The 21,472-nt window shown below is 56.8% G+C and overlaps 2 protein-coding genes across 14 annotated transcripts; one reads left to right on the plus strand and one right to left on the minus strand.

Annotated features, from left to right (window-relative positions):
• The first annotated feature begins 1,240 nt into the window (after positions 1–1,240).
• CIZ1 (CDKN1A interacting zinc finger protein 1) lies at positions 1,241–20,401 on the plus strand. Of its 13 annotated transcripts, none has more exons than XM_070518662.1 (18): positions 1,241–1,380; positions 1,981–2,146; positions 2,388–2,503; positions 4,383–4,454; positions 6,249–6,478; positions 8,896–8,989; positions 9,173–9,281; positions 9,793–10,487; positions 10,745–10,866; positions 11,507–11,704; positions 12,416–12,540; positions 13,882–13,969; positions 14,463–14,576; positions 14,779–14,931; positions 15,818–15,887; positions 16,113–16,234; positions 16,510–16,665; positions 19,234–20,401. In XM_070518662.1, the coding sequence occupies exons 2-18, from the start codon at positions 1,986–1,988 to the stop codon at positions 19,345–19,347; spliced, it is 2,739 nt and encodes a 912-aa protein (XP_070374763.1). In that variant the 5' UTR covers positions 1,241–1,380; positions 1,981–1,985; the 3' UTR covers positions 19,348–20,401. The 13 variants fall into 13 exon arrangements, with proteins under 13 accessions (XP_070374763.1, XP_070374766.1, XP_044634614.1 ...); XM_070518661.1 differs by lacking the exon at positions 1,241–1,380 and adding an exon at positions 1,395–1,507 and having other exon boundaries at positions 18,818–20,401; XM_070518655.1 differs by lacking the exon at positions 1,241–1,380 and adding an exon at positions 1,395–1,507.
• Positions 17,829–21,439, minus strand: BBLN (bublin coiled coil protein). Its single transcript, XM_014863619.3, has 2 exons — positions 21,144–21,439; positions 17,829–18,298 (listed from the first exon to the last, which is right to left on the minus strand). The coding sequence occupies exons 1-2, from the start codon at positions 21,220–21,222 to the stop codon at positions 18,126–18,128; spliced, it is 252 nt and encodes an 83-aa protein (XP_014719105.1). The 5' UTR covers positions 21,223–21,439; the 3' UTR covers positions 17,829–18,125.
• Positions 21,440–21,472: the final 33 nt, after the last annotated feature.

A 21,472-nucleotide genomic window follows, 5' to 3' on the forward strand; every position in this document is an offset into this window, starting at 1 on the left:
CACCAGAGTGAGTTTTCTAACCTGGGTGCATGTGATGCTGTCACAGCCCTCCCTAGCCCTCCCTGGCCTCCGGAGATAAAGCTCAGCTGCTTAGGCCGGTCTTCCAAGTCCCCACCATCCAGGCTGCCCTTCCACCCAAAGGCGCAACGTCCCGCTGACCCCGGCCCCGCCCCGCGCTCCGGGCACTCTAGGCCACTTTCGCGCCTCCAAGTCCAGGCGGAGTTAGGCACCTGTGAGGTCGCCCCGCGCTGCAGTAGAGCCGGCCCAGAGCTTAGGGCAGCGCTTGTCACATGACTTGCAGTGATTGGCTGACACTCCCGTCTCCGCCACGCTGGGCAGGCCTCGGGTCTGCGCGTCCCTAGCGCCACCGCGCGCCCTGCCCGCACACAGTCGGCGCTTAAGGCAAAGGGAGCGAAGAGCCCAAGGCTGTTACAGTTGTGGAAGGCTTTGCTACTTAGTAACCACTAACCGACTTAGTAACTGCGCGGCTCCGGCAGCCCTGCCAGATTGTTCGGCTCAGTGACCCCGTGTGGGGACCGAGGAGAGGGGGGCCGGGACGCGGGACAGAGTCAAAGTTGAAGGGTCCTTCCGGGCAGGACCATTTCAGAGGCAGGATGAGCGCCGTTTTTCATCATTGAACTCAGCCCTCCTCGCCCCGTCCTGAGTCAAATCAAAGTTGAAAAAACACTTTCAAACGGACCTCCCCGCGCCCTTCTAGGGCAATTCTTCTGCCTGCCCGCGCCGATCGCCCTCTCGTCGGGTCTCGGTGTCCCAATGGACAGCGGTCGGCTGCACGCCCCCTCCCATCCCAACCCCGCGCGGGGCCGGGGATCGCGGGACAGTGGCGGCCGCGGGGCGGTCGGTTGGGGACGGTCCTCCTGGAAGTCGCCCTCGATGTCGCCGCCAGACGACAGACCCCTCTGGACAGCAGACGGACCTTGGGCTCAGAGCCGACCCTGCCCGATGCGGAGAACGCGCGACGGAGGGTCTGCGCCTCCCGAGGCCCCCTCGCAGCCGGGAGCCGAGCCCGCGGCCCGCCAGGCGCCGGGTGAGCGGGCGCCGCCCCGCCCCGTGAGCCGGGCGTGGGGCAGGCGCTCGCGGCGCGGCCGGCGGCACCGGGACCTCCGGGCCTCCAGGGGGCGCTGCACCGGCGCGGCCCGCCGACGGGCCCTCGGAGCGGACAGGCCCCGGCCGAGGCGCTGGGGGCCGGAGCCGCGAGCCGCGAGCCGCAGGCCTCCGCCCGCGCGTGGGGGCGGCGCGACCGCGGAGGGGCCGCGGGGAGGGGACCGCGCGGGGCGGCGAGGCGCGCGCGCCGGGGACGCGGGGCCCGGACGTGAGGCTTGGGGCCCCTTGAATGGAGGCTGCGGGCTTCGCGGGCAGGTGGGGCTCCCGGATCTGATGTGTAACGCAGGCGGCACCTGCAGAGGAAGCGGGGAGCGGAATGGGGGTGGGGGATTCGGGGAGAGAGAAGCCTTCCTCCTACCTTGTTTCTGGGCCAAAGTGAAAGGTTGGGGATGCTGTTGTTATTGACACAAAATAGGCACGAAGGAGGGAGACGGTGGGAGTGTTGTCGAAGGGGGTGTGAGTGGGAGCGGCTGGCGTTGGGACGTGATTGGAGCAGGGCACGGCTGAAGGGTGGGCTGGGGAGACGGATTGGGGTCGGACGCTCCTCCTGGAAGGGTCGAGCTGTGGGAGTTGGAGAGATCGAGGGCGGGGTTGGGCATTTGCAGGAGAGACTGTTGGCAGGATTTGGGGGAAGTTGGAGGGAAGATACCTGAAGCCTGCTGCTAGTGGCAGATTTGGAGGTATTGAAAGGATGGGGGGCCCATGTGGCATGCTCTCGCCAGGACTGGGAGTGTAGCTGTGAAGCTCAGCGGGCAGTCTCTGAGGGCCGTGGGCTGGCGTGGGTGGCCATGGGTGAGAGGGGCGCTGGACTGACGTGTGGTGGGGATCCAGGCCTTCCTCCCCTGCCTCCCCCAGCCGCCATGTTCAACCAGCAGCAGCAACTCCAGCAGCAGCAGTTCCAGCAATTGCAGCAGCAGCAGCTCCAGCAGCAGCAACAGATGCAACAGCAGCAGTTGCTGCAGCTCCAGCAGCTGCTCCAGCAGTCCCCTCCGCAGGCCCCACTGCCCATGGCTGTCAGCCGGTGAGTTCCCCACTGGAGGGGTGGGTGCTCTAGGCCTGCCACTCGGACCCCTCTCGGAGAATCCCCCATCGCAGCCGTTTCTCCCAGGGACATCCCGGTTTGAATCCTGGAAGTTCTCCATTCCCACCCCATGGGGATCCTCAGTCTGCAGGAGAGGGGGAAAGAATGGAGATGAGGGGTCTCAGGAAAGAGGGAGAGTCTGGCTCACCCAGTCACCCTCTGACACCTCCTTTCAACACAGGGGGCTCCCCCAGCAGCAACCCCAGCAGCAGCTTCTGAATCTCCAGGGCACCAACTCGGCCTCCCTCTTCAATGGTTCCATGCTCCAGAGAGCTTTGCTTCTGCAGCAGTTGCAAGGTATGGCTATGGGCCCTTTCTCACACCATCTTAGTGGTAGCTCCCCGGGAGCCCCATTGCAGGAAATCTCATCAAATCCACTCAGTAACCCTGAGAGGGAACTACTGTCAGTGTCCCAGTTTACAGATGAGGACACTGAGGCTCCAGGAGGTGGAAGGCCCTAAGTTGCTCAGCTGGATGCAGGTCTATCTGATCACAGAGGTGTGCCCTTGGCCATGGTGCTGTCTTTGTGGGCCGTGCTCAGCACAGTCCCGTGACATTCATATTAGATGAGATGATAGATGGAAAGATCTATGTTGACCACCCTTCTCCACATCCCATTTGATGGATGAGGAAGCTGAGGTCCAGAGAAGGAAAGTCTTTTTCCCTTTTGCCCTGGAGCCACACAGCACAGGCAGTGGCTGAGCTAGACCAAGGCCCGGGCCTCCTGACTCCCTGGATCTGTGGGTGGGTGTCTCTAGCCCTGTGCATTAAGCTTGTGCCCTGGCCTCAGTTTCCCCATGCGGAGAGCAGTCTCTCAGTTCCTACTTCCAAGATGCTGCGCCTGATATATCAGCCCCTGCAGGAGTAACCCAGGGATCCATTGACCTGGGGCCAGCTCATTTTCAGGCCCAGCGCCTCCTACAGAGTGGGCGTGGCTTGCTGGGTGGTCCCTCCAGGCTGGGCACTGTGCTGGGGCCTTTGCAAACCCAATTCCTTGACTCTGCTGACAACCCTAAGGGGAGGTACACTCATGATCCCATTTTACAGATGAAGAAACTGAGGCCCAGAGAGGGGCCATGTGCCCAAGGTCACACAGCATGGAGATGTTGATTAGAAAGAGAGCTAGAGCCCAGGTCTTAGCACAGAGCTGCGTTCTTAGACACCAGGCTATCCTGCCTCCCAGCAGGGCATGCAGCCAGGTCACAAGATGGGATGGTTGTCACTCTCCAGCCCCACCAGGGCCCCATGGGTGTGGCTGGTCCTGGGAGCTGACTTACAAATGATAGATGGATGGGTGCAGAGGTAAAACCACAGGGACCCATAACGTGTATATATGTATTTCCCCCTTTTTCTTTCCCACTTTAAAAGTCACACTCTTCAAAGAAATGCGAAAAAAAAATTTTATGGGCCCAGCACACTTCTGCGCTACTCTGCTACCTGAAAGAAATATTTTAAAAAGAGGATAAGAAAACCCAAATGGTCATATGTACACTCACCTCCTGAAGACAAAAGCCCCCGGCAAGGTTTTGGTGGACTTCCTCCCATTTTTTTCTAGGCACAAACTTGGGGATTTGTTTATGATTGTGGTTACTGGTACACTCGAAAGGCTGCATCTTGTTTCCTTTCCACTGAGTAGAATGGTGTGCTCATTTACCACATGACTTGACAGGCTCTGTAAAGAGTATTTTTAACAGGTGTTTAATATTCCACTGGAGGGATGTACCCTCGCTTACCTAAGCTTCTCAGCTGTTTCCTTTTTTTTTTTTTTTTTGCTGTTTTAAGTAACACTGGGATGAATATCATGTTTGAGATTATTTTCTTAGAATGGGTTCCCAAAAGTAGAATGACTGAGGGGCCAGCCTGGTGGCTCAACGGTTAAGTTCACACCTTCTGTTTTGGTGACCTGGGGTTCGTCAGTTCGGATCATAAGTGCGGACATGGCACTGCTTGTCAAGCCATGCTGTGGTAGGCATCCCACATATAAAATAGAAGGAGATGGGCACGGATGTTAGCTCAGGGCCAGTCTTCCTCAGCAAAAAGAGGAGGATTGGCAGCAGATGTTAGCTCAGGGCTAATCTCCCCCCCCCCAAAAAAAAAAACTAGGGTGACTAGGGGTGGGGGTGGTGGTGGATGTTTTATGGCTCTTGATAAGTATTGCCAAATTGCTTTCCCAAAGGACTGGACCAGTTTGCAATGCCACCAGCCGCATATGACAGTGCCGGTCTCCCCATGCCCACAGCAACATTGGGTATTATATGCTTTTCTTTATATATATATACACATAGTTTATTAATTTGATTGGCAAAAAAGCTCTATCATTAATGTGTTCATTTACATTTCCTGGAGTGCCAGTGCAGTTGTACATTTTATATTTGTCTGTTAAACGTTCGTATTTCTTTTTGTGACTTGTCCATGTCCTTTGTCCATTTTTCTTTTTGAGTGTGCCATCTTTTATCTCACTGTTTTTAAGAGCTGGTTGGCGTTCTTGCTCTGCGCATATGTGTATATGTGTTCAAGTTGATGTTAACTGAACACGTGCTGTGTACCAGGCACGCTTGTGTATCTCCTGAGTCCTCATAAAGCATTGCGAGTCAAGCTCTGTTATTATGCTCATCTGACAGTTGAGGAAACTGAGCCTAAGAAGGGGCCTAACTTGCTGAATTCACAGAGCTTGTCCTGTAGAATCTGGACTTGAGCCAGCTCTCACAGCACCATGCCATTAACCCCTGTGCTTCCTGTCCCCTCACCAGGGCAATGATTTGAACTGTCTTTTATGGCCTGAGTACTGGGCCTCTAAGTCAGATGGTGTCTGCCCTTAAGGAGTTCCCTGTGTGCTTGGGTAGTGGGCAGTGGGAAGCAGCTGGTCCTAGAACAGGGAAGCCAAGGCCTCTGGGGACACAGAGAGGGTCTGGGAAGGCCTCCCAGAGGAGAAACATCTAAAGGAGGAATGAAGGATGACTGGAGGTAGTGAAAGCAGAATGACTCAGGTGGAAGGACAGAATATGCAAAGGCCCAGAGGCAGGAAGAAACCAGGCTTGTTTGAGGGACTCACGGGAGCATGTGGCTGGAGTATCATGGGGGCACATGTGGGGAGAATGTCAAGAAAGGAGGTTGAGGAGGTGGGCAGGGCTAGACCTTGCCTGGTGCGGAATGGGCTTTGTTCCTGAGCAGCTATGGAAGGGTTTGGGGGTGGGTGGCGAAGTCAGAGTGTGGTTTTAGAGTGATCACTGTCTGCTGCTATCTGGTGCCAAAGCTGTGGCGGAAATTCAGACGGGATGAGGTAGCTTTGGAAGGGAGGCAGGAGTGGAGATGGAAAGGGGAGTCAGGCTGGACCGGGAAGAGGGGTAGGAGACAGGCTTGACAGGATTTGGTGATGGCTTGGATGGGGGGGGGGGTAAAGAGAGGGGAGAATCAGGGGGACCCCAAAAGCCTGCCTGGGGCCAGTGGGTGGACAGTGGTGTCCCTCCCAGAGACCCTGGAGAAGCTACTCCTCCACTTTGTGTCTCTATTTGGTCATGGATAGAGATGATAATACCTCCCTGATGGTGGCTGGGAGGAGTGACTGAGGCCATGCGTGGAAAGTGCTTAGCAAGGGCCTGGCTCCCGGTAGACTTTGATGAAGGATAGCTGGTGGTGGGTAGGGAGTGTCTCATTATTCCAGGGACCAGTCATCTTGCTGGTTCTCCCTATGGGTCCTGTGTGGATCTTTCACACACCTTAAGGCGTACCCTAAAGCATGCCTGAGGGTGAGCGGGGTTGCTGGGGGTGCTCAAGCTGCTGACCAGAGAGGTATCTGGGGAGGGAAAAGGCAGAACCTCTCCCCTCCCCAGCTGGAGCAGAAAACCAGCCCCATAGCCCCCTCCCCACCAAAGCCTGAGGTGGGACTGGGCTTCGGCTCTCCTTTCTCCCCTCTGGTTGCCCTTGGGTGGGAAGGGGCCCCTTTGAAGTTATCCATGATGTTCCCATGATGCTTTGGGAGATTGACCCCTGACCCCAGCCTCTACCACCCAACCACGGTTGTGATCCCTCTTCTTGCCTACAGGTAACCTCCGCAGCTACAGCCTGGCAACTCCGAACCTGACGGCCCCCAGCCTCCCAGCCCCGCCGCTGGCCACCCCAAATCTGCAGCAGTTCTTTCCCCAGGCCACTCGGCAGTCTCTGCTGGGCCCCCCTCCTGTTGGGGTCCCCATAAACCCCTCCCAACTCAACCTTTCAGGGCGGACCCCCCAGAAACAGGCCCGGACCCCCTCCTCCACCACCCCTAATCGCAAGGTGAGTGGTGGCTGGGATGCAGCAGGTGGGGGTGGGAGAGGGCATCCTGGGTATCAGCCCAGCTCCACCCACTCTGGCTCACACTGGGCCTTGGGGCAGGTCACACCCCTCTTTGTGCCTCAGTTTCCTCATCTGTAAGATGAGCCAGGCTAGGGGCAACGAAGATAAGTTGGACCTGTCTAGTGTTTCCCAAACTTCAAATATTCCTGAACCCCTGATGTGATTTTGTGATTTTTGCCATGCCCAAACACCACTAGAACTGTTATTTACCTAGTATTTCTCTCTTTAAAAAAAAAAAAAAAAAACTGAGATATAATTGACGTAAAACATTGTGTTAATTTTAGATGTACCCTAATATTTCTCTTTAAATCAGTGCTACCCAATAGAAATAAAATGGAAGTCGTATATGTCATTTAAATTTTTCTAGTAATCACATTAATGAAGTAAAAATAAACAGGTGAAATTAATTTTACTCATGTATTTTATTTAACCCAATATATTAAAAATATTATTTCAGGGGCCGACCCTGTGGCCGAGTGATTAAGTTCGCGTGCTCTGCTTCGGTAGCCCAGGGTTTCGCCAGTTCGAATCCTGGGTGCAGACATGGCACCACTCATCAGGCCATGCTGAGGCGGCGTCCCACATGCCATAACTAAAAATACACAACTATGTACCAGGGAGCTTTGGGGAGAAAAAGAAAAAAAATTATTTCAACATGTAATCAATATAAAAAAATGAATGAGGCATTTTACATTCCTTTTTTTGTTGTTGTACTAAATCTTTAAAATCTGGTGTGTATTTTATACATACTATCTCAGTTCAGCTTGCCACATTTCAAGCGCTCAAAAGCCACACACGTGTGTCTGGTGGCTCCTGTCTGGGGCAGAGCAGCTTTCAGTCAACTAGCTGCTTCTCAGTTACATTTATTTAAAAAGGAAACATATCACTTCTTGAAATTTTAAAAACAGTTTAAATTAATTGCCATACACAGAAGGAAAAGAAAGCAAGCTAGAGTGAAACAATGTTATATAATCCTGAATGCTACACTGTTGCCATGGAAGGTTCCAGCCAGCACTGCTTGCTCCAGGGGCATTTGAGAGGTGTTTAACTCATCAGAGGCTCTCCCTGATAAGCAGACTCAGAGAGCTGGAAAAGGAAAGAACCGTCCTGCCCCTGACCGTCCCGGCAGCTCCTCACACACACTATGCTCCTGAGAGCATTCCAGGGCAGGGCCAACACCCCCCATTTTCTGGCTGCTCCAGGGCCCGCCCACATCTGGAGGTGAGGCATTTCCCTCCAGAGGGGGGTCTTGGCCTCCAGCCTTCCAGTTGGGCCTGTCCTAAGGTGGTCTTGTCTAGGGTCTACTCCCGCCCCCATTTTACATATGCGAAAACTGAGGCTCAGAGATTGGGGTTGCCCTGGGCTGCACAGCTGTCAAGACAGACCCAGAGCCTGGGCCTCCTGACTCGCACACCAGTGCCAGTGTCGGGCAGGGCGAGAGCTGGGTAGTTTCTGAAGGGCATGGAGTCCTGGTATGATCCACATCCCCACTCAGCACTCGTTCCTCGGGCTTAGTAGGAGGGAGGGAGGCTGCAGGCGTACTCCTGGGGGCCTCCTGGGGTGCCCCGGAACCAGCCGGAGCCAAGCATTTATTAGCAAACATCTCTAAGTCCCTGCAGGGGACTCAGTGGTACAGATGGCTTGGCCTGGCCCTGCTGGAGATCTTGGGCTGGGGAGGAGGGTGGTGTTGGTGATGGGACGTTAATGCAGACAATGCTCCCATCAATTAATTAAGACTGTGGAAAATGCCACAAAAAGGAAGCCCAAAGCCCTCTGGGTCTGCACCCACTCTAGGGTCAGGAGGGCTTCCTGCAAGAAGTGCCTTTAAGGCTCTGGGTGAAGGCCTGGGGCAGGAAGAGCTCTGCAACTTTGGGGAACCAGAGAAAAGGCCATTGTGGACGTAGAGACGGTGAGGGGGAGAGTAGGGAGAGCTGAGGCTGGAGGAGTGGACAAGGGGGCAGAGGTCAGATTGCGCAGGGGGTGGGGGAGGTGGCTTCAGGCTTAGGGTAAGGAAGGAGAACTCACAGGAGAGTCTCAGCCTGAAAGAGACAAGATGTCTTCGGGTTTGCATTTTAGAAGGCTTACTCTGGCTGCTTCATGGAGGAGGGGGCGAGGAAGTCAGGAGGTGGCACCGTGGGCCAGGAGAGGGCTTTGTGTCCCCAAACCTGGGTATACTTAACAGTCAGGCAGTTAGATGGAACCCCCTAGACGCAATTCCTGAGAGGTTTAGGGTCATCTCCTGGCAGCTCTGGGGCCAGGCTCCTTCATCCTGGGGGACTGTTGCAGCCACTCTTGGTCAAGGGAGTGTTTACAACAGTGGGTGGCAGATGTCAAAGACAGTTTCTGAAAGGAAGTAGGATTCTTCTTCTCAGACGATGCCTGTGGAAGACAAGTCAGACCCCCCAGAGGGGTCTGAGGAAGCCACAGAACCCCAAACAGACACACCAGAAGGTAAGGGAGGGAGGCTGCTGGCCCTTCAGAGGGGATGCAGGTTGGGGCAGCTGGGTGTGGGGCTGGTAATGAAGGCAGATCTGGGAGGCAGGGGTCTTGGTGGGGTGTGAGCCCAGGCTCTGTCTCCTGGAGCTCATTCATGCTCTACCCAGCATCAGGCCACTCATCTAACCTCCATTCCAGACCAAGATACCTCTCCCAGCCCAGATGGCATCACTAAGGAAAAAGGCACTCCAGCACCTGAGCCCGAGTCTTGTGAGGCATCTGAGCCACCAGCCAAGAGGTCAAAGAGGTAACTGCTGCTGAAAACCTGCCCAGGGCCCAGGTGCCCTGTACTCTCCTTCCTGCAAAGGCAGGGCGTGGGCGTAGGTTGGGGGTGGGGCCCTTCAGGGGAGCTGGAGCAAGGAAAAGGCCTTGGCCTCTGACTTGGAGGAAGGTCAAACCTAATTCTGTGCTTCACCTGGGAAGGTCCCAGGCCAGACAGACTCTGGTGTCTTCACTGTGATTGAGCCCCCTGGAAGTGGGCTAGGTGGCCAGGTTGGAGGGGTGAAGATGTGCATCTGAGATCTCAGAATGGGCAGAGGGTGGGCAGCTTGGATCCATATTAGCAAGTTGTGGGAAGTGGGAGCGAGTGACTCTCAATTTATTTTGGTGAATCTGGTACCTAGAGAGCCAAAGGGGCTTCCCAAATGCTCAGCTTGTATGTGGTAGAGCTAGGATTGGAACTTGGGTCTTGGCCTTTCTGGGGAGCCCCTGGGGCCAATTGGAAGATGTGAATTTGATCTTCTTTTTATCCTTCCTAGCTCAGAGGGGCCCACAGAGAAGGGACCCCCAGGGCAGCTGCAGGCAAAGGTCCAGCCACAGGCCCGGATGACGGCACCGAAGCAGACACAGACCCCTGAGCTGCTGCCTGAGCCCCAGGAAGCCCGAGTGCAGCCACGTTTCCAGCCACGGGTTCTGCAGATCCAGGCCCAGGTGCAGCCACAGACTCAGCTACAGATGCCACCAGTGGATGTCCAGGTGCAGCCAAAGCTGCAGAAGCAGGCACAGACACAGACCTCTCCAGAGCACTTAGTGCTGCAGCAGGTGCAGCTGAAGCTGCAGAAGCAGGCAGAGCCACAGAAGCAGGTGCAGTCACAGATGCAGCCACAGGCACATTCAAAGCCCCCAAGGCAGGCTGAGCCACAGAAGCAGGTGCAGCCACAGATGCAGCCACAGGCACATTCACAGCCCCCAAGGCAGGCTCAGCCACAGCTGCAGAAGCAGGCACAGACGCAGACGTATCCACAGGCCCAGGCAGAAGCACAGCCAAGGGTTCAGCCACTGGAGCAGCCACGGGAGCAACCTCCAATGCAGTTGCCAGTGCAGCCACTGGACCAGACCCAGGGGCAGCCTCAGACCCAGTCACAGGTGTCATTGCCAGCATCAGAGCAAACACCGGTTCTGGTTCATTCCACAGTGCTGGAGACACCTCCTGACACAGTAGAAGCTAGAGCAGGTAAGTGAGCGCTAGCTCCCAGCTGGCCTGGTGGTGGGACAGTTCTGCCCGAACCCTTCGTTCCTCCCCTGGCACTGTCCAGCCCTGACTGGGTGCTGCCTGGGGCTGAGCATTGGGCCTGGAACCAGAGTTCAGAGCCATCCACACCAGAAGCCTCAAGGTCCTGGCTGTGGGAAGAGAAGGTGGCTTGGGCCTGGGTCCCTCTGGGCCCAGGTGGGAGACGGACTCTGGGAAACAGAGCACGTCTGTCATTTCAGGCCTGGAGGAGGCCTCGCCGGAGCCAGCAGGTGCCCAGGTCAGCATGGAGGAGAGCCAGGAGGAGTTGACCAGTGGCCTGGATGTGGGAGAATGTGAAAAAAGAGCAAGAGAGATGCTAGGGGTGGGTAGAGATGCTAACGTGGCAGCATGAGGGCCACAGGGGCCAGTGGCAGGATGGCCTCTTTCTGCCCCAGCCCCCATCTGGGCCCCCTCACGCTTCCTCACCTGTGAAATGGGACAGCAGCCCTCTGCCTGGGCTCGTGGGCAGACCAGACTGGGTTTGACGGTGATTCATCAAATGCTCGTGCTGTTTGCTGCCTTCACATGCCCTGCCCGGAGACACTTTCCGTTATGAGTCCCTTCCAGCCTGCTCCTCCCTACACTAGAGACCCCAGTCCCCTCACAAGGGTCACGTTGCCTGTGTGAGGGAAGCCTGGGCCTTGGGTCCCAGTTCTGCCTCGTAGTGTAATTTTAGCCAAACCCATTCTCTTCTTTGCATCTCAGCTTCTCCATCGGTCGCGTGAGGGGTCACGTGGGATGGACTTTAGAGTTAGGCGGACCTGGGTTTGACTCCCGACTGTAGCACTTCCTAGCTGTGTGAGCTCGGGCAGTCACCTAACCGCTCAGAGCCTCAGTTTCCCCATCTGTAAAGCGGGCCACCAGGAGGGCCTGATGAGACAGTGCTGGTGGATGTGTAGTGCTGGGGCTGGCCCACCCTAAGCGCCCAGCTGGTGGTAGCTCTGCTCCTGTTCCCGGCGCAGATGTGGGGTGCTGGGGGCTCCCTGAAGGTCACCATCCTGCAGAGCAGTGACAGCCGGGCCTTCAGCACCGTCTCCCTCGCACCCGGGCCGCGTTCTGGGGACTCCACCTCCGCTGCCCCCGCCGCCGCCAGCGCGCCCTCTAAGCAGGCCCTCCAGTTCTTCTGCTACATCTGCAAGGCCAACTGCAGCAGCCAGCAGGTGCCGCCAGCGGGCCCCGGGGTGGGCGGGTCGAGTGGGCAGAGTGGAGGGTTCGGGGTCTGGAGGGGATGCCCAACCTGCCCGTTCCATGGCTGCCTGATGGCCACTCAGGGCATTTGCTCAGAAAACATTTCCTGACTAGCCAAGGAGGCAGGATTTTAGAGTCAGGCTGACCTGGTTTGAATCGGCCCTGACCAGCTGTGTAGACCTCAGAAGGTGAATTCCACCCTTTGTGCCTCAGTTTCCTCCTGCGTCAAATGAAGAGACATTTAGAACCCACCTCACTGGGTGGTTCTGAGGATTCAGCGACTTGACATTGAAGTCAGGAGCCCCAGGCCTGGCCTAGAGTGAGCACAGCATTAATAACAGCATTATACTCCCGTTATTACTACCCTTGCTATTGTTCCCTCCGTGACTCTGTGCCTCACCTGAGCAGAGCCATGGGCACCTGGAAGTTAATCAGACCGCTCCTTGTCTCTGAGGCGCTCACAGTCTCCCGGAGGAGCAGGAGCTCTGCCTGCTGTGTGCGCCCTCTGTGCCTCAGTTTACCATCCTTCTCTGACCCATAGAGTTGTTGTAAGAGGAATGGCCTCATAGCCACGGTGGGGTGGCCATGAAGCCAAAGTTGAAGGCCTTCTCCCCAGGCCCCACCCATGCCTGCTGTTCCGGGGCTCACTCCTCACACCCATCCCTCCCTCTCGCCCACCACAGGAGTTCCAGGACCACATGTCGGGGGCCCAGCACCAGCAGAGGCTCGGGGAGATCCAGCATATGAGCCAAGCCTGCCTCCTGTCCCTGCTGCCTGTGCCCCGGGATGTCCTGGAGAGAGAGGACGAGTGAGCGGGGAATCTCAGGGCCTCTGTGCTGGGGGGTGGGCTGTCTCGCAGGCCAGGCAATGCCAGGAGGGGCCCCGAATCTACCATCTGCAAGGCCTGCCTCTGGGCTAAGCAGCGCCGTTGCCCAGAGGCCTTTTCACACTGTGTGGCCTTGGACCTCAGTTTCCCTCATCTGTAAAATGGCCTGGTGCAGGGTGTCATGCAGGAATTCGTGCATGACACATGCCCCTCAGCTCCAGATCTCCCATTTTTTGGGGAGAATCCAGAAACCCAGATTTGTGTGTGAAATCTCACTTTGAGAAGAGCCGCTCTGCGTGGTTTTGTAGTCTGTTCTCGAGCCTTAAACCTTGCCCTGCCCACTACCCTAGGACTAATACTCAGGTGAAATAATCATGAACACAGGAGAAAGGGGACTCACGAAGATGTTCCTTGCAGAGTAAATGTAATGGTGAAAAAAAATTTAATTGGAAATGATCTAAAATATCCAGAACTAAGGAATTAGATCGGTTAAGCCTTGTCCACTCTGTGGAATGACTGATAAATAGGACAGAGGCAGGGAATTTATGATAATGTGGAAACATATGTGTGATGTAATGTCAGGCTAGAACAGATTCAAAATTGCACTTGCAGAATCAACTTGATTATATAAAAATACATCTTGTGACTCAAGAAAACCAGAAGGATGGAGCTCAAGATGTTAACAAACTCCAGATGGAGGGGAGTCATTGAACTGTCTGCTGATGACGTTTCCCCTTGAGTCTTGACTTGACCCAGTGGGGCCACACAGAATGTGGCAGTCCTGCAGATGGGCTGCCTGTCCTCCCATCATCCAACAGTCAGAAACTCTGGGCTGATCCCCTTCAGGGCCTGGGGGTCCTGGGATGGAGTCCTGGCCTCCCAGAGCTCACCACAGTCCATCAGGGGCAGAGAAGGATCAGGTGCTCCCAGTCCATCATGGAAAATGCTATGGCAGCGGCACTTTGGGGCCTCAGAGGGGGGCCTGGCTTCCTGGGAATGGGGGAGGGGCAAGAACAGCTCTGGGAACAACAGGACATTTAGACTAAAGGATAAAGAGTTTTCAAGGCCAGATATCCTCAGTTGTGTCACTGTCCTGGTGGCCTCCTGGTATCCCAAATGCTTCTAAATCTCATTTTTCCCCCAAGTTTCCTTAGTTATTCTTATTCAAGTATTCTTCCAGATGAATCTCAGAACCATTTTGTTGAGTTTCCAAAAAAGATCCTGTTGAAATTGTGCCACATTCACGGAGCATCTGGGAGAGCTGCTGTCTTTCCGATGGGGACATAGTGTCACCCTATGCTTGTTTTGATTCTCATGATTCAGAGAGCCCCCACCGAGGCGCTGGTGCAACACCTGCCAGGTCTACTACGTGGGGGACCTGATCCAGCACCGCAGGACACAGGACCACAAGGTAAGAGGACCTGCATGCTGCGAAGGCACCCACATGAGCTGTCACCGAGCCGAGGGCTGGGAAGGAGGGAGCCCAGGCTGGGAGTGGAAAGTAAATGTCAGTCTTTGTCTCCGCACACATAACTCATAAGTGTGGCTTCTCAATGAGTCAGTCCTGTTTCTTCTTTGGGCTTCGGTTTCCCCATCTGTCCAGTGTGGGCAAGGCACCGTCTCACCCCACCATTCAGCCACAGGGTTTGTGGGGGTCCTCTTGGCGGCTCCCTCTCTCCCTGTCTCCTCTCTGTCCTGTCTCTGTTGCCATCTGCCATCCCATCTCATAGCCCATGGCACAGGGCGGGGTTATGTTGGCCCATGTTCTGGTACAGGGGCAGAGCACAGCCAGCTGATTACGGGTGTGGTGGCCTGCAGCTGGGAAGCGAGGTCTCACTGGGCACGGCCTGGCTGCACCTGGGGACACTGCCGGCTGCCCACTTGGCCTGCCCTCCTTTCCCCAGATTGCCAAACAATCGCTGCGACCTTTCTGCACTATTTGCAACCGCTACTTCAAGACCCCCCGCAAGTTTGTGGAGCATGTGAAGTCCCAGGGGCACAAGGATAAAGTCAAGGAGGTAACCCCAGCTCCCTCAGAGGAAGACAGGCCCAGAGAGGTACAGAGCCTTGGCCAAGGCCACACAGCAAGTTGAGGTTTATCCCAGGCTGAACTCATAGCAGTTCCAGAGGAACTGGAGCCTTCTGGGGTGCGGGGTGGACGGGGCATGGCACCTTGGCTGCCCAGAGCTGACCTGAGCGCTGGCCCACTCCCCTGGGCAGCTGAAGATGCTTGAGAAGGAGATAGCTGGCCAAGATGAGGACCACTTCATCACGGTGGATGCCGTGGGCTGCTTTGAGGGTGATGAAGAAGAGGAGGACGACGATGACGAGGAAGAAGAAGAGATCGAGGTTGAGGAGGAATTCTGCAAGCAGGTGCTTGGGAGGGGGGTGTGTGGGAGGCAGGCTGGACTCCAAGCCTGGGAGGGACTTCGCCCCACCTCCCAGGGGCCGAGAGGCAGCGTGCGGCATTTGTAGGCACTAACGCATGCCTCATGTAGTGTTAACAGGAACTATATACTGTGTGACTATATGTAAATATACACCATGATGACTACAGGGTGGCAGGTGAAATATGCAGGGGCCTCGAAGCCTGGCTGAAATTTTGACCTGTGTTGAGGAAGGGAAGGGTCAGCCTAGGCCAAGGGAACAGCACCAACAAAGGCACAGAGGGGGGACTGTGTGGTGTATACAGGAAAAATCAGCGTAAGATGATGATGATGATGATGATGATGATGATGAAGATGAAGAAGATGATGATGATGATGGTGGTGGTGGTGGTGGTGGTGGTGGTGGTGGTGGTGAGAATAGTCACCATTTTTGGAGCACTCACCATATGCCAGGCGTGTACCAAGCATTTTCCCGGCAGAATCTCACCGACTTGGATGCCAGGCAGTGAGTTCACGCTCATAACGCCCCAGCTCCGCCGCCCCCATGAGTGAGGAGCTGGAGGAGCCTGCATTCTTTTCAGTCTAACAAATGTTTCTGAAGCACTTGTTTGGGGCCAGCCCTAGTGCTGGACACCAGGGATGTGTGGGGACCAAGGCCTGGCCTCTGCCCTCACAGAGCCCGCCCATTGCAGTCCAGGGTGGTGAGGGGGCAGCCGAAGGGGGGGTCGCAGAGGGGCTGTGGATGGAGGGTCGCAGGTTAGGGGTGAGGCTGGCTTTGCTACTCAGCAGTCAGCAGTGGCGTGACCCCGGGCAAGCCCCTTGGCTTCTCCGAGCCTCAGTTTCCTCTGCTCAGAACACTTGCATGATTCCAGGTGAGGTCCAGAGATATATCCATAGAGGAGTGGAAAGGCTCGGAGACCTACAGCCCCAACACCGCATATGGTAAGAGCGCAGCCCTGACCCCACCTGCAGGAGCTGTGGCCCTCGGGCCCAGCCCCCAGGCTACCCCCCAGATCTGAGCCACAGCATCCTGGCCAGCCAGCCTAGCCCTCCTCGTCCTCTTCTCTTCTCCCACCCAAAGGGTGAGGGAGCAAATGGGCCCCTGGAGAGGGCGGGACACCTGGCTGGCGCTGGGGATGTGAGTGCACAGACCCTGCCATCCCCCAGGTGTGGACTTCCTGGTGCCCGTGATGGGGTATATCTGCCGCATCTGCCATAAGTTCTACCACAGCAACTCGGGGGCGCAGCTCTCCCACTGCAAGACCTTGGCCCACTTCGAGAACCTGCAGGTGAGCCGGACCTCCTGCCTGCCCCCTGCCCTGCCCAGGGGCTCAGACTCCGCCCAAGCTGATGGGGATGGCCAGTGGCCACCTCCCTCCTGTGCTTGGCCTCAGTCCTTGGGCACAAGGGGAATCAGAGCCCGGGTGAGCCAAGGTCTTCCTGCTGTTGGTGTCAGGGGCGCTGAGGGCCAGGGTGAGCTCTGGCCCAGGGAGGCCGAGCGTATCGCACAGGGTCACACAGCACAGGGAGGAAGCCCTGCCTCACCTGCGCCCTCTGTGTCCAGAAATACAAGAAGGCCAAGAACCCCAGCCCCACCTCCAGGCCTGTGAGCCGCCGGTGTGCGATCAATGCCCGCAACGCCTTGACTGCTCTGTTCACCTCTGGTGGCCGCCCGCCCAGCCAGCCCAGCGCCCAGGACACAGCAAAAACCTCCAGCAAGGTGACGGCCCGGCCCCCTCTACCTCAGCCCCCACTGCCCCGGCGCTCGACCCGCCTCAAAACCTGATAGCGGGAGCTCCCAGGCCCCCCTGTCTGGGTCCAGACCTGCTTAGCTGTAGGAATCTGTGTGGAAACTTTGACATGGTTGGTGTTTTTACTCAAAATCCAATAAAAGAAGGTAGTTTGGCTGTACAGTTCCCACAGCCCTTGTGTCCGGGGGCAGAGGGGAAGGGGGCACCCGGCCAGCTCTCAGCCAGCGCCCAGCCTCTCTAGCAGTGTGGCAGCAGAACCAGAAGGCTCTCTAACCAGGGGCTCTGCGTTCACAAAGCGCTTCACCTCTCTGAGCCTCAGCTTCCCTCTTAATAATGTATCAGGGCTAGGGAAGCACCTTCAAGTAAGATCTCATTTAATCTTCACAATGACCCTAGGAGGCGGGTCTTGTCATTATCTCCAAATTACAGATCAAGAAACTGAGGCCTAGCAAAGTCAGGTGACTTGCTGAAGGTCATATGTTTGGTGAGTGGCTAGGATTTGACGCCAGGCCTGAGCTCTGGACCCTGTGGAAGTTCAGGTGCACAAGAGTGGACCCTCGCTGCTCTTCAGGGTCTGAGTTTGTGGTTCACTAGTGGGGGGGGGAGGGCAGGTAGGGCCCGCCCTTCTCGTCAGGCAACTCTATGATGAATCATCAGTAAATGGGGCCCAGGCTGAGGTGGCTCTTTACTTCTGCTATTTCCCCATCTAGAAAGACCCTTAGAGATAGCCAATCAGACCAACCTTGTTATTGGCCAGCTGAGGAGACTGAGGCCAAGAACAGGAGGGCAGTGCCCAAGGTTGCACAGCATGTCTTGGTGTTAGTTGTCTGGGTGAAAGGCCCTAGTACCCAGAGAAGCTGAGAGCATCACACAGGGTCACACAGCATGTCTGATGCTGTTTCAGCCAGGCTGGGAAAGCAGCTGCTGGCTAGGAGCACACCAGGTGGGGAGGAAGCCCTGACCTCACTTGTGCCCTCTGTGTCCAGAAATACAAGAAGGCCAAGAACCCCAGCCCCAACACCAGGCCCGTGAGCCACCAGTGGTGATCACCTCCTGGAAGGCCTCCACTGTCCTGTTCACTTCTGGCGGCCCCTGGGACCCTCATCCTGGGAAACAGAGGAGAGAGGCGCAGTGGTGTTGGAGCCCCGTTTAATGTGGACGCTCAAGGCCTGGGCAGAGTGGGGAGTGCCCAGGGATTGGGCAGGCAGACAAGGTGGGTGGGTTGTGGGCATACTCCTGGCCCCAGGAGGGGATGCTGGGCAGTGTGGGCTGGCTCAGGCACCCCAAGAGGAATACGAGAAAGGTGGCCCAGGCAGGCAGACCCACCAGGGGACCCGCAGGCCAGCCCTTGAGAAGGTATCTAAGTCAGGTGGTGAGTGCCCAGGCCAGAGCCTGGCCAGGGAGGGGCCTGGGTGGGGACTCCGGGAGCCTAGGGGCTGGCATCGCTGGGGGCCTCCCCGAGCTGCTGCTGGAACTCAAGGCGCGTCTGCCGGTTGGACTCAAGTAACTCCTGGAGGCGGGCGTGGAGGTGGTCGTTCTTCTCCTCCAGGTGGTCCAGACAGGAGTTGATCTGGTCCAACATGGAGTTGATGGCAGCGTATTCTGGGAGGAAGGGGAAAGAGAGCCAAGGTCCCTCGCCTCCTCAGGGTTCACAGACACCCTCCCCCACCATGGGCAAGTCCCTCCTCCTTCCTGAGCCTCGGCGTCACCATCTGGAAAATAGGTGGATACCAAAAGAGGAAAGGCTTTGGAAAAATCATACCTAGTGCATCGTTGTTTTTTCTAGGGTTAGGGTGGTCATGAGGAGGTCAGCCAGACAGTGTCCTGCCTGGGAAATCCTGCCAGGTGCCAAGTCTCCTCTCCATTTCCTTCATCAGCTGCCTAGAGGCCAGAGCCCAGGCAATCAAGGCCTCTGCCCCCAGGCAGGCACTACTCTCCAGCCTTTCTGTGGCTCTCTGCCCTTGGGGATGAAGCTCCCCACAGGCTCTAAGGCCCCACTCCCCTCTCTAGCACTGCCCCTGCCCGCCTCTAGCCCTTTCTGCCCCATCCCTGCTCCTGTCTCGAGCCCCGCCTCTCATGTCTTTTCCTTTGCTCTCTCACACCTGCCTTTGCCCACCTCAGGCCCGTTGAACATGCTGTTGCCTCTGCCTGGAATGCGCTGTGTCCTCCTTCTGTCTTCCTTCCCTCCTCTCCTCCTGGATGAGTCCCACTCGTCCTTCATGTCTCAGCATGGATGACACACAGGGAGCCCTCCCAATGCCCCAGGTGGACCAGGCCTCTATTCCTGAGCCCCTGCCCTCCTCACACCTCTACAGCCCTCACCTCCGGATTGCCTGCCGTGATTATCTGTGTGCTGGTCTGTCTCCCCTACCACACTGTAGAGCTCCATGAGAGGTGGGATGGTCTTGCGTCCACTGCTGTGTCCCTGGTGCCCTCACTGGTACACAATAACCATTTGTTGAATGAATGAATGGGTGAATGAATGAAGCCTGACTGCCCAGCCTTTCTGCCTTTGCTTAACTGTCCCTGCCACCCAGAATGCCTCAAGCACAACAGCCATTCAAGGACCAGCTCAAAATGCCTCCTCTTCCGAGAAGCCTTCCATGGTCTCCAGAAGAAACCATCACTCCCTCCACCACGGCCACTCCTGACCTGCTTCTCTCAGCAACACAATATCCCTTAGGACCCAAGGTCTGGGCCTGTGCCCACTGTGGGACCCAGTTCTGAGCCAGCCCATGACTCAGATACACTCAGCTGCCAGCTTTGGACAAAGGGGAAGTGGCTGGCAGTGTCTGGAAAAGGCCAGGGCTGGAGGAGTGCGGTCTGGGATATGGGTGCGAATGTGTCTGCATTCTGGGGGAAGAGCACCCATCGCCCAGAGCTGGCCCACCTCACAGAGACCAGAGTCCTGGAAGGTCGCTGCTGGCTCTTACATTCCAACCCCCTTGTGGTACAAATGGGGAAATTGAGGACCAAGAAGGAGGAGACCTGCCCAGGGTCCTCCAGCTGGTTCATGGCAGAGCCACAATTCAGACTTGGCCACCAGGGGCACTTCGGATTTAGTCCCAGCTCTGCCCCATCCCAGCAAGTCACGGCCCCTTTCTGGAACAGGTGGTGAGAACTGGTTTTTGTGAGGATTCATCTGTATCAAGAACTCAGACAAGGTCTGACCACAGCAAGTACTTACAGATGGTCATTACCGTCAACATTTCGCATTCCGTGTCATGAGACACAGGCCGGGAGAAGGATGGGGGAGGTGAGCATTTCCACACCACTGGGGCCAGACTTTATCTGTGTCAAGGGCACTTCCCAGGTCCAAACCTTTGCCTTCCACTTGGGACGCCCTCCTCCCCACTGTGCTAAGTCTCATGAATCTGCCAACATCCACTCGTGTGACTCCTGGGAGGCCCTTCCTCACGCTGCCACCACAGCTGCCGTGTCATCACACACATCTGGCCACTGTTCACTAGTAGTGTCCAGGGTCAACCAGCCAGCCCGCCACTTACCCCACTGGGAGTGGGAGGTCCTCTACCTCCTCATTAAACGCAGACTGTGGGTGATGAAAGTGTTCTAAAACTACTGTGGTGATGGATGCACAACTCTGTGGATGACCTAAAACCCGCTGAATTGTACAACTGAAATGGGTAAATTGTATAGTATGTGGATTATAACTCAATAAAGCTGTTACCCAAAAGAAAACAAAAAGCAGACTCCATAGTGCCCCACATTTACTAAGTCCTGTTAATAACCCAGTCTTCATTACACTAAAGAGAATAATAATGACCACTTACTGCACTAGCATGCTTGGAACCTACCTAGTATCTTCCGTTCGTTTTCCTATTTAATCCTGACACACTGCAGTAGGAGACACTAATCATTATTCTTAATTCACAAATGGAGAAACTAAGGCTCGAGAAGACGAGAAGGGAGCTAATGGTTCTCTCTCCACCTCCCCCCCCCCCCCCCCCCCCCCCGTGCTGTGCAGGCAACAGGCTGCTTTGTAAGCAAGTCACCGTCGCCAAGCCTCCACCAGCAAAGGGGGCCGGGGATGCTGACTCAGCAGGGCAGGCGCGCCCACCCAGACAGCCCCTGCCGCTGAGCCAAGGCGGTCCACAGGCCCCGCCCCCTCAGGAGCCTCCGTCTCCTCAGGGGCTGAAGGAAGTGGCTGGGGCAAATCCCAACAGGGCGAGTGTCCCTGAAGCGACCTCAGTTTCCCCGTCTGCGAAACGAGGCCAGCTCCCATAGTTCTCGAACGCTGCCGTTTCTGGGGACCCGCTCACACGCAGGTGCTGGCCCTGAACGCCGAAACGGCACCTGCAGCTCGCAACCCGCCCAAGGGTGGGAGAGGCTCCGAGGTCCCTTCCAAGCCCCCATCCCGGCCCCGATCCACCTTTCCAACAGGGCACCCCCGGAAAGCAAAGGTCGCTTCAGCAGCCCCCCGGGTCACCTGCTTCCCCGAAGCCGTCGTCCTCGCCTTCCGCGCCCGCCTCCACCGGCACGCCCAGGTCCCCGTTGGGGCCCGACATTGCGGGCTCGGGCGCCGCAAGGGCCGCGGACGATGGAACAGCGCCGGGCGGAGAGCCGGCGCCGTGCGGAAGGTGCAGGCGGAGGAGCGAACGCCGGGCCGGAAGAGCTGAGCTGCTCGGCTGAACGCGGCGGGCGGCCGGGGCCCCGCCCCCAGGGCTGGAGCCGCACGGCCCGAACCCCGCCCCCTAACTCCGCCCCCGCCCGCCGCCAGACTCCGCCCCCGAGCCTCTAGCCCCGCCCACACCCTGC

The sequence above is a fragment of the Equus asinus genome, chromosome 10 (genome assembly GCF_041296235.1).
Source record: "Equus asinus isolate D_3611 breed Donkey chromosome 10, EquAss-T2T_v2, whole genome shotgun sequence".
Taxonomy (NCBI): domain Eukaryota; kingdom Metazoa; phylum Chordata; class Mammalia; order Perissodactyla; family Equidae; genus Equus; species Equus asinus.